General features: G+C 45.7%; 1 protein-coding gene across 2 annotated transcripts in view; it reads right to left on the bottom strand.

Moving 5' to 3' along the window:
- KALRN (kalirin RhoGEF kinase) overlaps nt 1–15,540 on the bottom strand; it is a 508,172-nt gene extending 492,632 nt beyond the window's left edge. Inside the window, exons 1-2 of one of the 2 annotated variants that reach the window (XM_086751416.1) lie at nt 15,526–15,540; nt 15,099–15,203 (exon numbers count right to left, since the gene is read on the bottom strand). In XM_086751416.1, coding sequence (XP_086607542.1) covers nt 15,099–15,171 — 73 coding nt within the window. In that variant the 5' untranslated portion in view covers nt 15,172–15,203; nt 15,526–15,540. Of the gene's footprint in view, nt 1–15,098; nt 15,204–15,525 lie in introns of those variants that run through there. The other variant, XM_086751415.1, reaches the window with a different exon arrangement.
- Between the last annotated feature and the right edge of the window lie 769 nt (nt 15,541–16,309).

Consider the following 16,309-nt stretch of genomic DNA (forward strand, 5'->3'; position numbering starts at 1 on the left):
AGTACACACCAAAACACAGAACAGGGCTGAGACATTAGGAACTCAGCTCCAGTCAGCACCAGAAAAAGGACCCATTGATGTGGGACGCTGGAGACAGCCAGAGCCTGCCTTTCCCCTTCTTTGCACACAGCAGGTGTACATTCACAAGCCTCTTATCAAGAAGTGGAAATAGGGAAGCTCTGCCTGACCAACACGTGGTGTTTCACAGCTTACAAACTTCTTTAACAACAATAACATCATTGCACATCTTACAGCCCCTCTCACGCTGCAGGACCGCAGTGCACTTTGCCATCTTAAACAATGAGCTGCAACGTGCTGGACCTGCACGCAGCTGGACAGGAAGAGCTGAAGATACGAGGAGGTTTCCTTTCCTTCAGGCATACGGGCTGGGCCGTGACGCAGGGGAAGCCCGTGTGTTCCCGAATGGCTTCGGTATCAGCCGGGAAGGATGGGGTGCCTGGACACGGTGTCTGCACGTGCTGTTCCTGACACAGAGCTGCCAGAGGCTGTGTTTGTTTTACCTTGCCTAAAGTGAGAGAGGCTACGCAAAGACAGTGGAGGTGCTAAGAATAACATGATCTTCACCCTGAAACACTATGGAAGAGTCACAGATCCAAAATACCTCTCAATACTAAAATGCAGCAATTCTTACTGTAAAATCCAGCAAATATTCATGCACACCAGCATTACAAAGCATAAACTCAGAGCAGAAATGCAGAAAAGCTAGAGAAGAATATAGCTATCCTGAGAGAAATCTGGCCAGGATATTAGGAATGCAGCCTTCCTTTCCAGAAATTGCTGGAGGGCTTCCTTAATGGCACCAACAGCTTCAAAACTGTGAACCTCAAGTCTTAACTTTTAAAAAAGTGCACCTTTAATATCCAAGTGCCTCTTAGGGGCTCAAATGGATGGGTGCCAACAACAGAGCCATCAGCATCTACTCATCCATGGAGGCTTTCTATCTAAAAATCCCATTTATCAGCAGAGTCCCAGCAGGACTACAGTATGATGAACACCTCCATGACAAGTCCTAAACTTCCAAATTAATACATTCACTTATTTATCCATGTGTAAAAGTGTGACACTGAGTCAGTGTTCTTGAGCATCAATACCTAATCCAAAGCAATCCATTTCAGCTTTCCCATTTGTTTCTGGGAACATAAACTCAAGTTACTTCAGCACAAGAGAAATATTGTGTAGAATTACACAACAGAAATATTGAGACCATTTCAAGAGACTGAATACAAGATTTATAATCCCTCCTACATGCTGAATGCCTCCTGTAAGAAGGTACAAAAGCCCAGGCCCCAGGCTAGTGCCCACCAAAGTCCCACTGTAAAGCTCCTATGGCACTGATGTTAAGAGGAGCTGCGCAAGGACATGTCCAGAGGAGGCATCGGGGACTGATGCTGCAACAGGCTATGGCTTTCCAGATCAAGGTTGTTCAAGTTTCATTTACTGTAGCCGAGAGTTGTGGGTGTTTGTAACTCTGGTGTTTTAAGGTCTTACACAGTACCTATACTTGGAACTCTACAGCAAAGTTAAGGATGAAACTTCTGTAAACTCCTGCATAAACTCTTTGGTCATGGATGATTTTAAAATCATTTTTTACAGATAGTCAAAATAAAAATGTAATAATGTTTCATAAAAAGATTATACTCCTAACTCCAGACTCCCACTCCTTGAAGGGAAACAGGACAGCCAAGAAACTGCAATGTGACAAGCATAGTTTTGCTTTCTCCAGCAAAAGATCTGCAGCTCTCCACTATCAACACACGGGACAAGCAGGATTGAGGATGGAGGGAGTAATTTGTTGCTGTCCAATACAGAAAGCAGCAGATAGGATTGCAATGGCTAAACAGCAAACGGTGACGCTGCTGTGGGTTCAGGCTGCGGCAGCACAACACGTGGGTGCCCAAGACCAGTTCAAATCAGGTCATAAAATCCAATTCATCAAAATAACCTTTTAAAAATAGATTTCTACAGTTGGCTTCCTCTGAAACCTAACTGCTTCAGGCTGCTGCTCCAGCCACCGTTTGCAGGGTGTCTGTACACGAAAGGAAAAAGTAATGACTAGGGAGGTTTTAATTCAGTTCCTGGAACGGCTCTCAGGGAACATACACACATAGATTGGAAGAGCAAAAAGGGAGCCAGGAGAGGAGATCCCTTTAGAAGTCATTAGCTGCAGCTGTTAACGTAGCTGCATGTTAGATGAAAAAAAAAAAAAAAAAAAAAAAAAAAGGAGCTTAGTCCTGCTTTGGTTGCCTGTGCCTTTTCATGCCTGCTAGTTAGGCACCCTCAGTCTGCCCTCTGTGCTATCCTATTAGTTTCAAGATTTCCATTTTAATCTGTATAAATTTTCTGTCTTGTCCATTTGATATTCAGCTACTTTGTGTACAAACAGAGGTCACTGTGCACCCCAGGAGCAGGACAAGAGGAACAGGAGTGACAGACTCCCCCCACAGCACACTCTCATTCAGGTCAACAAGACAGAGGCCCTTTCGGATTGGGGACATCTAGAAAACAGAGCCAGGGAGCAGGTTTGCTCCTTCTTATCCAAGAAAAACAAAGATAACTTCCAAAGAGGCAACTTTCCTGTGTCTACATATTCCCATAGGAAGATGCAACCTGACTTTCTTGTCAGCATGAAAATTACACTTTGGAGTATTTCTCTAATTATAACTCTGCAGTTCTGTCATTCACCTGTTACATGGGGAACCCCACTGGTAAATAGAGGTGGTATGCGCAATCCATTCAGTGCTCTTCAGAAGGCCATGGGTATTCTACCCTGGACAATGCCACGTTAAACAAATAGCCCCATTTGGAATAGCGATGTACAGGTTTTACATTGGCTAGATATATTCCAAGAGGAAAAAGCATGAGGAAAAATGAGACCAAGAAATGGAAATCATATACTATGGTTATAGCTCCATTAAACTCTGCTGCATGGAACCAGTCAGGAGGTACCTTCCCATGCCCTGTGTAACTAACGCACCCATGGGAGACATCCACAGCATAAACTTTGTGGCAGAGTGGTCGGTTCAGCAGCGAAAGGGGATATGGCACTCGTAAAAGGCAACAAAAACAGGATCAGAGCTGTAAATGACTCCTGACAGCATTTTCTTCATGAAGAGATCTCGGTGAAACATGGAATATATTAGCAAATCCAGGCTGGAAAGCAAAGCATTTTTAGGTAGGTGGAACTTTTTAATAGCATGTCATTAAATCTGTCTTACATTCAGCATTTAATAGATGTAACTTCCACAGCAGCACACTCATTACAAAAAAGGCACAGGGGACCCTACCAAATAGTGAACAGAACAGAGCCGGAGCCAAGTGCCTCGTTTTGTCACCATTCAGGTACCACGGTGACAAGCAAAATCATCCGGATGTCTTAACACATTAAATTAGAAATATCCTTACACTGCAACCGCCCTCTTTGGCCCCATCCTCACGCAAGTCTGTCAGCTGAACATGGGCCAAAATTTCCACCTGCATAAATTACTGTAGCTCCTCTGCTGTCCCTGGCATCTGGCCATTTTTATACCAGATGTGGCTCTGACCTACATATATTTAAAAATAGGGTCAGTGTAATAGAAATCTTAAGACCGTTTGACTGGCTGGTGTGGACATAGGCAAGGAGTGTTAATCCCATTTCCAGGACTAAGGCCAAGATGTGCAACCTGTCTGAAGTAGATCACCTGCATCCAGATATAGGCACCCATATCAAGCGGTTTAAGAAGAGCCAGGTGTTTGCACATCTCTCTGATTTCACATGTCACTTCAGCTATTACTTTTGACGGTCTCACAGTAAAAAAGGATTGTTGTGCTTTTCCTGGCCTGTATCTTGCCAACAGAAGGTAAAGCCATGCAGTGCTTTGTCAGCGTTTGCTCCACCACCAGGATGTGGATTTTTCAAGAACATGTCCATAAAGTCCATACAACCTCAAGAAAACCACTTACTGTAGCTTTGTGCCTGATTAGGCCCTTCTTGTAGATGGGTTTGATGAGACTTCCTTGTTCTACACAAAGATTGTGACTATTTAAGTGTTCTGAAAGGCTGGACTAATTCTGCTTATTATTTCTAATTACTATTATCTCCATTACTACTGCACACCAAGGGGAGGTGAGCATGGCTGAGCCAAGCAAAGCAACTATTGCTCATCCTGCACATCTCGAGTACTGCTTGACTTCTGAGGTAGACACTGTAGAAACTTGTCCTTCGACCACCCAAATAAGAACCTACCAGCCATTGGTTTTGAACTGTTGCACATGAGCATTTTAAGGCTCCCAGGCACAAACATCACGATGGAGCTGAAGCTGGATCAAGCACTGAAATCAATCCCAATCACAGCAACCAGGTCCAAATTGCCAGTTACACCTTACTGCACAACTCAATGATGAAGACAAGCAGCTTTAAAAAAAAAATAAATAAAATAAAATAAAACAAACAAAAAAGGCACAAGAAAATTTTTATCATGATAAGGGCTTACATGCTGGGAAGTGTCATTTTTACAAACTCCCATTACCATACAGATCAGTTTGAATTGATCTGAACTCATCTAAACAGTTCAGTTTTAGCACCAGAAGTGCTTTCAAACGAGTCAGTGTTAACAACTTTATCCTGGCCTCACACAGCTGAAGACCATCTCATTAGGAATTTGATAAATAACCTGAAGCAGCAGACGGATTACAGCCTAACAGGAATCTGTAGTAGATAGCTGACCTATTTAACACCCCAGCTAACTTTGGAGCAGGATTGAGTTGAATAGGAGCAAGCTGTTAATGGGAGATTCGAACACTGTAGCTCTAAGTCCTCGAAGCTCACAAGATCATTACTATTTACCCGGTAGGCCTGACTTGCTCCTTCGGACTAAATTTATCTGAATGTTTCAGACTATTAGCATCACTCCTGAACTCTCTGCCTCAGCACAGAAAAGCAGAGCAGGAACGTTAAATTGCTGTGAACGCAGTGGCAGTCAGATCCAAGGAGGCTGGTTCTTCATGACATATTTCTGTGAACAAGAGGCATTAAACGTGAAGCAGAACACCAAAGGATTTGGGCTCTATGTCTTCACTTCATAGGGAAAAGCCTTCTCTCTGCAGCATCAAAGCAAGACAAGCATTCGGTGCAGTCACCATTAAAAGAATGCAGTGTGATGATAATAGTCTTCGATGGTAAGGGGCATCTCCTAGAAGAAAAAACCTTGCTATTTTTCCTGCGCTTTGCAGTACCTCCTATGGCTGCCTTCCCCATTCTGGGCATGGTACGTGCATAGTCTTTGCCTGTTCCCTCCTTCCACTACGTACCCAGCCAAAGTCTGCCAAGTTTTTTTCTCTAATGTGTCAGAGAATCTACCTTTGGCTTTCCATCTCAAAAGCTACAACTCAAATCAAACCTCTTATTGTCTCATTTTTGTGATTTCCTTTGGCTTCTGACCTTCATCACACTGACATCACCCACATCCCTTCCACAGAGGATGCGAGCATGCAGGCTGCGATCCCTTTCTCAGTCAAGTGCCCTCCAGCTTTGTTGCATTCATCCACGTTTTTTTAGGTTTCCCTACAGTTTTCTCATTCCTTCCCTATTTTTCTTCTTGTACCTTATTTTCAGCCATGCCCTCTTCTCCACACAGAGTGCTAGACTCTAACTTCTCTGGCTTGTCCTTCAGACATGCTTAAAAGCAAAGCAAAGTGACAGACAAGTCTTTGGTTAAATGAATTCACAATCTACTTGACAACTTTTATCATAAGCACTTCATGGCAGGGATCACCTTTTTGTTCAGTGTTCACGCAGCATCTGCTTCAGAAGGAACTAATCAGTGACCGAGACAATAATACAAATAACAAAGTCTTGTAGAGAACCATCGTAACATAATATTGTAGGTCCTATAGGAGGACAACCCTATTGGCAGTTTTATTGCATCCACTCACAGTCCTTTGAATGGTCTCCGGCACCTATAGCTTCAAAAGCGACATAGACTGACAGGTACAACGCTTGAAGGGCCTACTGAAACCAAAGGAAACCCGCTGAAACTTTTCATCTGGAGTTTCCCCTAAATTTGTCCCCTGGGAAAAGACAGTAGTAAACAGTGGAAGAGAAACACAGTCCAGACATTTCCACAGAAAGTAAATCTGCTGCCACAGAGTACTGCATATTTCTTCCTAGCTATTATTTTTAACCTCTTGCAGATTTACTTTTACTGCAACTTAAATGTATCTGTTATATGCCATAACTTTATTATTATGAGAGACACTAAAATAGCAAAGCATTCTAGGCACTTGATACCATTTCACAAGACAGAGAATTAAAGCCAGCAATCACTGCAGATCGCTGCAGCAGCCACTGATTCACGCGACCCCTTTCAGCCTTACTTCTTATGCCTCCTCTGTGGACAGAGGGAAGATGAAAAAAAATTGTGGAATTACTCCCAAAGTTGTGGTGTGCTTTCTCTTGCTGTTTAACTAGGGGAGGAGCAATAAAGGAATTAAGATGCATCCAATGGGATTAACTTCTGCCTACTGCTACCAAGCTGTGGACACAGCCTTGGGCTCCCAGCCCAAAGCCCAGAGCCACCAGCTAAGCCTACACATCTCATACGGAAAACTACCTGGGATTGACACACACCTTAGAACCATAGAGTAGATGAGATTGGAAGGGACCTTTAAAGGTCATCTGCTCCAACCCCCCTGCAAGGAGCAGGGACATCTCCAACCGGATCAGGTTGCTCAGAGCCGCGTTCAACATGGCCTTGAATGTTTCCAGGGACGGGGCATCCACCACCTCTCTGGGCAACCTATGCCAGTGTTCTACCACTCTCATTGTCAAAAATTTCTTCCTCAGCTCTAATCCACCCTCACCTACCCTCTTATAGTTTAAAACCATTAACCCCTGTCCTATCGCTGCAGGCCCTACTAAAAAGTCTATCCCCGTATTTCTTATAAGCCTCCTTTAAATATTGAAAGACTGGTACATGGTCTCCCAAGAGCCTTCTCTTCTGCAGGCTGAACAGCCCCAACTCTCTCAGCCTGTCCTCACAGGAGAGGTGCTCCATCTCTCTGATCATTTTTGTGGTGCTAACTTCGAGGCTTTCGTTCCATTTTTCACTAAGCTATTGTAAATAAGCAAAAGTTTGTTTGTGCAAGGGCCTCAGGTTTTGGCTTCACAGTGTATACTCTAGTACATCTAATAAAATATTTTTAAATGTCTTCATTAATCAGCTTAGCTTTTCAGTGCTCCAGCCCTCACGGACGTCTATTTGTATCAAGACAAACTAAGCTAGAGCGTAACTTTCCACTCCTGAAAAGCACTGCTGCAAAGCTCTTTGTTTTCAGCTGGGATGTTGTTGGCACAACAGTTTGACATTCACTTACAAGACTAGTGAAAAATATGCAGTGCTAATTTTCCTAAGTGCCATGCCAGCATCTCTGGGGGCCATGCATTTGCCTACCTTCCCATACAGTAACATGATTTGCTCCTAGCTAATAAAGTGGACTCCACCTCAGCCAAACAAGACTTTAGTTAGGGTGTCCTCCTTCTTCGTTCTTGGATAATATATTCATAGCAAAGAGCTAAAGTTGATAACATCTTTAAAATACATATTTTTTTTCCCTAATGTGGGGGATACAAGCCAATAATCCCTGCAGATCTCCTTTTTCTCCCCCATTGCCCCCGTGGTTTATCATGTCCAATTAGCCATCTGCCATGCCTGCACTGCCATACAAAGGGAGCCTGCTCTCCTCCACCGCAGCCCATCAGCGGGGCTATTGTCCCAGCTGACAAACAAGAATCAGACACTATTCTTTCCAGCTGACGATGCTGCTCCCAATGTGGGCTGCCAGTTGCCATTAAACCAGCGGGAGGGCCAGGGTACACTCCAGGAGTCGGGAACCATGCCAGCAGCGCTGATATTACTGGGGAAGATGTACAAAGCTCTTTCTCACTACATATATCCTAATTTCAGGTAACAAAGCAACCTGAGTCAACTACCACTCTTCATATCACGGCTGCACCGGAGCATGCCTGACCTACTCCCTGTCATGTTTTACCAAGCGCTCAACTTGCAAAGGTGGCTCACAATCCCCAGAAGAGAGCAACATTTGGAGTTAAATCTTTCCTTGTAATGATTGTTTTCATTTTAAAGGTAAGGCATGTCTTCTGCCACTTCAGCACAGCTTATTCCACATTAAAAAAAAAAAAAAAAAAGTAGTTTAAAAAACCTGAAAACTCCACTAAGTCTACATGGGTACCAATTATGTGACGAGGTTAATTTAATTTCTCTCACAAACAACACACACTCACCCTTCTTCCCAAGGCCGCTTCACTAACAGAAATGACCGCAGCAGCTGGTCTGCCAGTCACCAAGATGTTAAATTGAAGATCATTTCCTCTTATTATTCTCAGCAAAGCATGATGTGACCTTACGCTAAAAACTACAGTCTGCCTAATTACGGTAGTTTGTTTCCATCAGTGAAACTGAAATGCTGATTCATATAATTAAGGTTACAAAAAAAGGAATTTCATCTTTAGTTTTAAAGGCAATTTGTTGCCTTGAAGTGGGAGCGTGACAAATTAGGCCTATGTACCTACATGTTCTCAGTCATTATATTGTGTAATTTGGAAGAAACAGAAAACACTCCTAGATTTTAGTAACAAAGCCACACATGTTGATAAGGGAGAAAGAACCCCAATAAACCATAATTTATTCTAGGCACTAGTTAATGAAAATGAGCAAAACAAAATGAATACTTATATTTAAAAGTAGAAACAGAATTATCTCCTAAACCCTTGATTAGGAAACAGGAATTATGTAAACTTCAGTAAAGGTTTTACATGGTGTTTCACACTCCAGCATGGAACATACATAATTTTTAATATGCCACTTTGAATCTTCACTGAATAGTTCAAAATAAAATAAATGAAAAGCAACTGAAACTAATGTTATTCCACAGTAATCACATATGTAACAACTTTCGCAATGATTTACAATAGAGCAAAGTCTTTGTCCTGGATTGAAATATTGGGCTCATTCTGAACCAAATATGAAATACAACATGAAAACTCAAATATTTTGACAAAATATTACTCCATTCTTAGCACAAAATGCTCTAAATCCCCTTTCAACACACTACAGTCCACATACCACACAGGTGACTGACTCGAACCTAGATTTACAATTGCCCTTGAGGTGCCTGGGCCAAGTTCTGTTTTCAGTTACATCCATGAAAACTCCCAAACAGTTCCTCTGAAGTCCTCTGGATCTGTGCAACAGTAACACAATCTGTCCCAGAACTGAATTGAAAAAAAAAAAAATAATGCAAAATATTATTACTTCTTTTACAGCCCTCCACGCTTAGGGTTCTCCATTCAGACAATCATATTTGACGTCTCTTCTCGTATCCAGCTTTCTTTTGCAATAGGAATATTGCAATGTTTGCTTTTATTCTTGCCAGATTTGCTAGGCAAAATTCCCCAAGTGGCAGAGTCCCTTCAGTTAAACACAGGGTGCGTATGCCATGCAAGGCTCTAAACCAGGAGTTGTTTATCCAAAGAAATATTAAAAGCAGGACACCAGTCCAAATCAAACAAAAGCACAAATACCTCTAAGTTGCTTCATGACTTACTTTAAGTTCCAGCCATAAAATGCAGAGTGCTATGGGTTTATAAGGCCTAATACTCCCTAAGTATTTTATTTGATATAACTATGAAGTACTTAAAATACCACTGGGTACTGTACGGTACGTGTCACCACAGAGCAATAAAGCTGCTATACATCCATAATCAACCTTCCTGGGGACCGTAAGGTCACAGCAGCTGAAACAACAGAATACTTCACCCCCAGCCTTCACGAGGCCCAGAGCACCTGTCTGGCTGGAGGACTCCCCAGCGGGCTCTTAAGGCAAGGGTGTGCCTGGAAATTAAACAAAAAAAAACCAAAAAACCAAAACCACCAAACCCATCAAAGTTGCTCCCATTTTTAAACCCTCATGTTTCCCCAGCAGGTTATTATTATGGGACTTGACAAAGTACACTATGGGAGGCAGGTGGTGGGAAACAGCGATGGTTGTATTTGCCTGCCCAAGCTGGATGATCGCTTGTATCCATGCAGCTCATCATCCCAAGACACACATGGCCATCTAAGGCCACATGCAAAATCATCCAGACAAGCACTAGGAGAGCTGGACAGGGCTTCTCTTTGATGACTTTGGAATAGTATTTTTCTTCTTTCAGAGTTTCAACCCCAAAACACAGCGTAGACAACAGGTTCCCCCTCCCCCAATAACTTTGAGCCTTATTGCATTGCCTGTGCTATGATCCTACATTTGCTATTGCACCCTGTCCTGGAAATCAAGGATTGTGAACTTCAGCACATACCAGCTCTGAACAGAAGCTGGGTGTGAAAGGACTCTTCCTCTGGAAGTAATTCTGTTCAGCATTAATTGAATTGATATCAAATAGAATAAATATCTTCCTACTGGCCTATAACACAATGCAATCTCATCCAGAAGAAACACATTGTCAATGACTATCAGGTGTCACCCCTGTTGTCCTGTATGTACTTCTGAGTGAGGAGGAAGGAAGAAGTATGGAAAAGAAATGCTTTTCTGAACATAAATCACCAATTTAATTTGCTCCCTTCCATGACCAGATGAAAAGAGATCTTTGCCTTTTGTCACAAGACCTCAAAAATCTGCAGGTTCCGCCCCATTTCTGAGCAGCGTCTGCAAGAGGGTGAAGAGGACAGTCATTCCCACCAAGACGTCTTGATTCACCTACATGTCCTTTGCCATGTCTACGTGCCAATTCCTGGACTAGCAGAGCTCCCTCCGAGAGTCCTGAGGGGGAGATGGGACAACAGCAGGGCAGAGCCACACGGCCTTCCCCATGCACTGGGGTACCCGGTGACTGAGGCTTGGGAGGATCCGGGTCCCTACACGTGGTGAGATAACCATCCTCCTCCCCCGCATCAATCACATGAAAAAACACCTACATTAGAAAATAAGGAAAGAAAGGAACAAAACTCACATTCCTGACAGGGTCGGAGGTCAAAGACTCCAGAGAGCAGTACAGATTTTAATTAACAGCATCACCTCAAAGAACATAGGAGCTTTCCAAGCAGTAGGCACAACCTGACAGTCTTTTCTACAACAGAGCTTCCTTTATCAGCGCACATTACCAGACCGGGCCTTATAAATTATAAAGTCTCAAGCTGAGGATGCCAGGTGTCACGTGAACACCTCACCCCTAGTGACAACTCGATTGAATCAATTTATCTGCTCTACAAGGAGACACTTGATTCCATCAACCTCGAGGAGCACTTCTCTGCAGACATCATTTCAAAAACATCTATTGATCAAACGGCCTGGCCACTGCCAATCATTTTAAAGTTATTTAGTAGCAGAGTTGCCAGTCACTCCTGCACAAGTGAACAACGCTGGAAGTATAACAGGCTGGTGGAAAGCAGAAAGCAAACAGAATCATTCATTGCAGTAAAAGGAGATGGAACAATATCAATTTTCAACTCACTCACAGGAAGTATTGATGACAAAGTCAGCATCTTCATATCAGACAATCAATGCTATACTTAAGTGCCAGAAAAATAAATTAGAAAATAAAACTGTACCTGCTAGTGGATAAGAAATATTGATGATTACCCTTGCCAGTAATTGGTAGTTTGCTAAACTGTTCTGTCTCTGACCTCTATAAATATTTTAAATTTTGGGAAAAGATTTCCTTATATGTTTCACCTCTGCTTCCAAAACACACTGCAGAAATTCCTGCAGCTTAGGCACAAAGGTAAAGCGTTCCCCTCTGTGTCTGCGTCCAAGGGATATCTGTCATTTGTAAGCTTTACAAAGTGGCTGACTTTATGTTTGAAAGAAGTATTTGGATTCAGTTCCATGCAATATAAAAGGCTCTGTAAACATTTAATATAGACTACTGAGAGTTCCAGAGAACTTGCTCATATTTTATCTGTCACCAAAATAGACATAAGAAACTTAGTAAGACATACCTTATAACCATAGATTTGGTTTCTTATTCAAACACAAGCTCAAACAGAAGCGATAGACATCACACAGAAATTACTGCCTCAATTCAGCAGCCAGTGTTATCCCAGAAATCAGAGCTGGAGACTGCAATAGTCATTTCTGCCCTTAAGGTCCCTCTGCCTGTTAATTTTTATCCCAATTACATGGGAGTGATTCTCTAAAAGAAGACTGAATTACTCTCTGTGTATATCTGATGGTGGAAATTAGAATAGTCTCTACCCTGCCTGTCTCCAGGGAGGTTTAACTGACTGCCAGCACCAACCACACAGGTGTTAAATCCACCCTTTTCTTGAGAATCACTTCTAGTTCTCATCAGTGTGAGCACCAGAACAGACCCTTTCTGTATTACCTCGTGTTAATTCCTCCAGTTTTGCTTTCCAGGTACAGCTCAGAGAGCTGCTGTCTTAGTTGTCATCACCGATAAGGGACTGCTACCTCCAAGTGTTTGGGTGCTGCTGGGGGAGCCGCTCGGTGCGCGGCGCCGTTCCCAGCATCAGCCTCTGCTGCCGTACCAGGGAGCAGCCTATCGATCCTGCTGGCTCCGCGCAAAGCCCAGCTGGCTGCTAACAGCCTCTGAGTGAGATGATAGTTGTTTGGATTCAATTTTTTTCACTGAGAATAATGAGTTCATGCTTTTCCATGTTGTACATATGAATTCGGGAAGAGTTTAGGCAGTTCAGTGTACACTTGTACTACTGGAGCAGCTAATCTTTAAACCACATAGATTCATTTTTTTACTTGATGTGAATGTATGATGGTTATGCTTTACAATGGTTCTGCTTTACAAATCCAGAATGCAAGTCAGGACAGAAGGAATAAAAGAAAAAAGCTAGTATCAAGGGAAAAAGGATGCTAAGTCAATACAGGTCTCTGCAGCTATTACAGATCAGACCCTATCTCACAGTCCTTACTCAGGCATGATTGCCACTGGCAGCCGAAAAGAGGAGTGGGAGAGTCAGTTGTGTCCTGTCTACTGTTGTTCTCCTAAGTCCCGCAGCAGCTGTTGTCTCTGCCATCCATTAAAACCAGCTTCAGACAGGCACAACAGCAGGGCACAAACCCCAGAAGTGAACGGTGCACAAACAGTGCAGGAAACCAATGGCGCAGTTACACGCGAGTCCTGCCTGCTTTCATGCTTTTTCCCTGTTTCTCAGTGTTGCCTGGCCATTGTAACAGCTGACAATCAAAACGAAGTACTAACAGGGTTTGTTTTTTTTTTCATAGCATCTTTTTGGACACAAGATGGTACATAACAGCGCAAACCCAAGAATTTTGCCATCTCCTTCGATGAAGCTTAAGGCAGATGAGACAACCATCAGGGAAGGCCCACGGACACATCCCAGTGCAAGGATGTGGCGGCCTAGGCATCCCTTCCAGGCCCAGGTTCCTGTGATTTTGTTTCCTCCAGAATCAGAAGTGTCAGAAGACTTTCTGAAATCTCCAGGTGAAGTGTATAAGGCAGGTGATGAGTGCATTCATGGATCTCCAGGTGAAATTTCAGGTGAAGGAGGCAGACTGGGAGGAATGTGCAGTCACATGGCTCCCTGTGCTTTTTCCTCATTTAGGAGTATTTTTTTCATATCAGCTAGACAGACTTCACTCTCTCCAAATTCAATTCTGCTAACATGCTCATGTTGAGAAGGCAGCGTCACAGAGAAATGATTCGGCTTTGGGTGAAGGAGGGGAGAGAGAGAGAAAAAGGTGGGGGGATCCTTAATTAACAGGTTCCTTCTAAAAGGAAAATTGGTGCTTTATTTTTCTTTTTTTTTTCAAAACAAATCTGTCATTGTTGAGACTTCGGAAATTAGCTTGTAACCAAGTAGGCTATCAACAGGCAAATATCCTATGGCTTAATGGCTTGTGGATCACAAGTTACACGCAGCCAGACCTTATTATAGTTATCATCTAGATCAAAAGCTTTTCACATAAATGGGGTGCAGTCTACCATAGCAGGGAGCTGCTGCAAGCCTCCAGGATTTTACTTCTTTAAAGTTTTGGTGATTACTTTTTTTTTTTTTTTTTTTTGTAACTGGAGCTCAAAGCACTGTGTGTAGCTAATGAGCAGGTAGAATGAAGAAAACAGCTGAAAAGCAAAGTCTTGACAAACAGCTGTGGCAATAAGTGTCAGTCCCAGCCTAAAAGGGTCAATCCCCTTATGAAACAAGCATTTAATCCTTTTACAATTTTTAATTAAGAATCTACCAAGAAGCCTATAATACTTTGTTAAGATTTGTCTGGGGAGGAAGGTGGGGGAGGCAGACCACGAGTTGTTCCAGTGGAGATGCTGATCCTGTGAAAAGCCGTGTTTCGGAGCTGCGGGCTCCCACAGAAACACCACCTCACAAAGGGGTGGGGCAGCGGGGACTCCAGCACGTACCCATTGCCCGGAGAATTTAATTAACCACTGCATCAGTAGCGAAGGCCCCCCACACACCACGCTCTGTTGTAGCCCAGCTCCGCTTCAGCATCCTCTGGAACGGCAGAGCCAGAGGCAGGGCTCCCGGCCAGCCCTGAGATACTTTGCGAGCCCGTCCCCGCCACCCCCGGCCGGCTGCGGGCGATCCCGGCCGCCTCTGCCCTCGCTGCCCGGCCGGGGCGGGCAGGCAGCCGGCTCCGCTTCAAAACCGGCCGGTACCCGGTCGGCCGCCACCGCCGCTGCCCGGGGCGGGGGCCCGGCGGGGCCCAGCCGGCGCAGCCTCCCGCGGAGGAGGCGGGGATGGTGGGGGGGGACACACACACACAAGGCGGCGGTTCTGCCCGAGCATCCCCGCGGGGCTTTGTGCCTGCCCGGAGCGGGGGGTCCGGCCGGTACCCTCTCGGGGCGGGCGCGCAGCCCCGCGGTAGCATCCTCCCCGAGGCGGCACGGACGAGCCGAGGAGCTGCGGCGGACAAAGCAAGGAGGCAGGAGGGGACCCCCCCCCCCCCGCCTCCCCTCAACCTCCGTTCCGTTCCTCTCATCTCCCCTCCCCGCGCCGCCGCCAGCCCCGCATCCCGCGGCGGAGGCAGGGCCCGGCGCTGCCCCAGCCCCTTCCCCGGGGCTCCCCTACCTGTTCGGAAGAAAGCATCCACCTCGGAGTCGGGGACAGCGCCTTCCTCCGCCGCCCCTTCGGCGGGATTCATGGCTGAGGGAGAGGCGGCGGCGAGCCCGGCGGCTGGTAATATCCAGTGAGTTAGGGAGGAGGAGAGCCGAGAGGGAGAGAGAGAGAAAGAGGGAGGAGAAGAGGAGAGAGGGAGGGATGGAGGCGCGTTTAGCGGCGAGCCCAGCCGAGCGCCGCCCGGATCATCCCTTCCGCGGTGCCTGCGGGGCGGCTGCCCCGGGGCTGGGCTGCGCGGGGCGGGGTACGGGTGCGAGCCCCGCCGCCGGCCCCCTCCCCTCCACCCGCTATTGTTCCGACCTGCTCCGCTCCCCCCCGCCGCTGCCCCTCGCCGCGCTGACAGCCCGGCCCCCGGCGGCCGCCCCCGCCGCTTCCCTACCGGCACTTCCTGAGCCAGGCCGGGGCGGCCGCGCCCCCCCCCCCGCCGCCGGGGCAGCCCCTCCGCGGGGTGCGGCCGCTCCGCGCAGCAGCGCGCCCCGGGCGGGGGCGGGGGCCGGGCCCAGCTGGTGCTCGCGGGGCGGGGCCGGGCACAGGTGCGGGCACGGCCGCCCCGGGGGTGCGGGGATTTTTTAATGTCCTACCCCCGTGCGCTCCGCAGCCGCGTCGATGTGCATCGCCCGCCTGCATCTCTGCCTTGTGATGAACAAACGCGCAGCGCTCGACTGCCTGCTGGGCAGGTACTCGGGGAGAGAAAGTCAATGCTGGTGCGGTTACATGGAAAAAATTTTCTTTGTTTTGGGGTTTGGTGGCCTTTTTTTTTTTTTTTTGGTTGCTGATTTTGGGTTTTTTTTTTTTTTTTTTTCTTCACGGGCTGTGGGCACAATCGCTTTGGAAACGATCGGTGAAACTGCATGTTGTTGCAGGTATGCCTTCATGTTTTATTCTTTACAGTCCTAGGCAACTGCAGAGCCAAAAAGGAGTTTGGAAAGCCAACACCCTGGTCCCAGCTCAGACATTGATGCGGCTAGCTAAATGATTTTTATTTCCCTTCCATAGCTCTGATATTTGTGATTTGGGGCAATAATTGTCCCAAAAGGAGTGCTGTGAGGAATACTTGTTTGTACTTTGTTAGCAGCTGTGTTAAATATTACTCTCTGAGCCCAGCTATCAAGATTTCAAGCACAGACAGGCAGAGATAGACAGACAGATGTTTGCCATTTGGG

The sequence above is a fragment of the Chlamydotis macqueenii genome, chromosome 6 (genome assembly GCF_036417535.1).
Source record: "Chlamydotis macqueenii isolate bChlMac1 chromosome 6, bChlMac1.mat, whole genome shotgun sequence".
NCBI lineage: Eukaryota > Metazoa > Chordata > Aves > Otidiformes > Otididae > Chlamydotis > Chlamydotis macqueenii.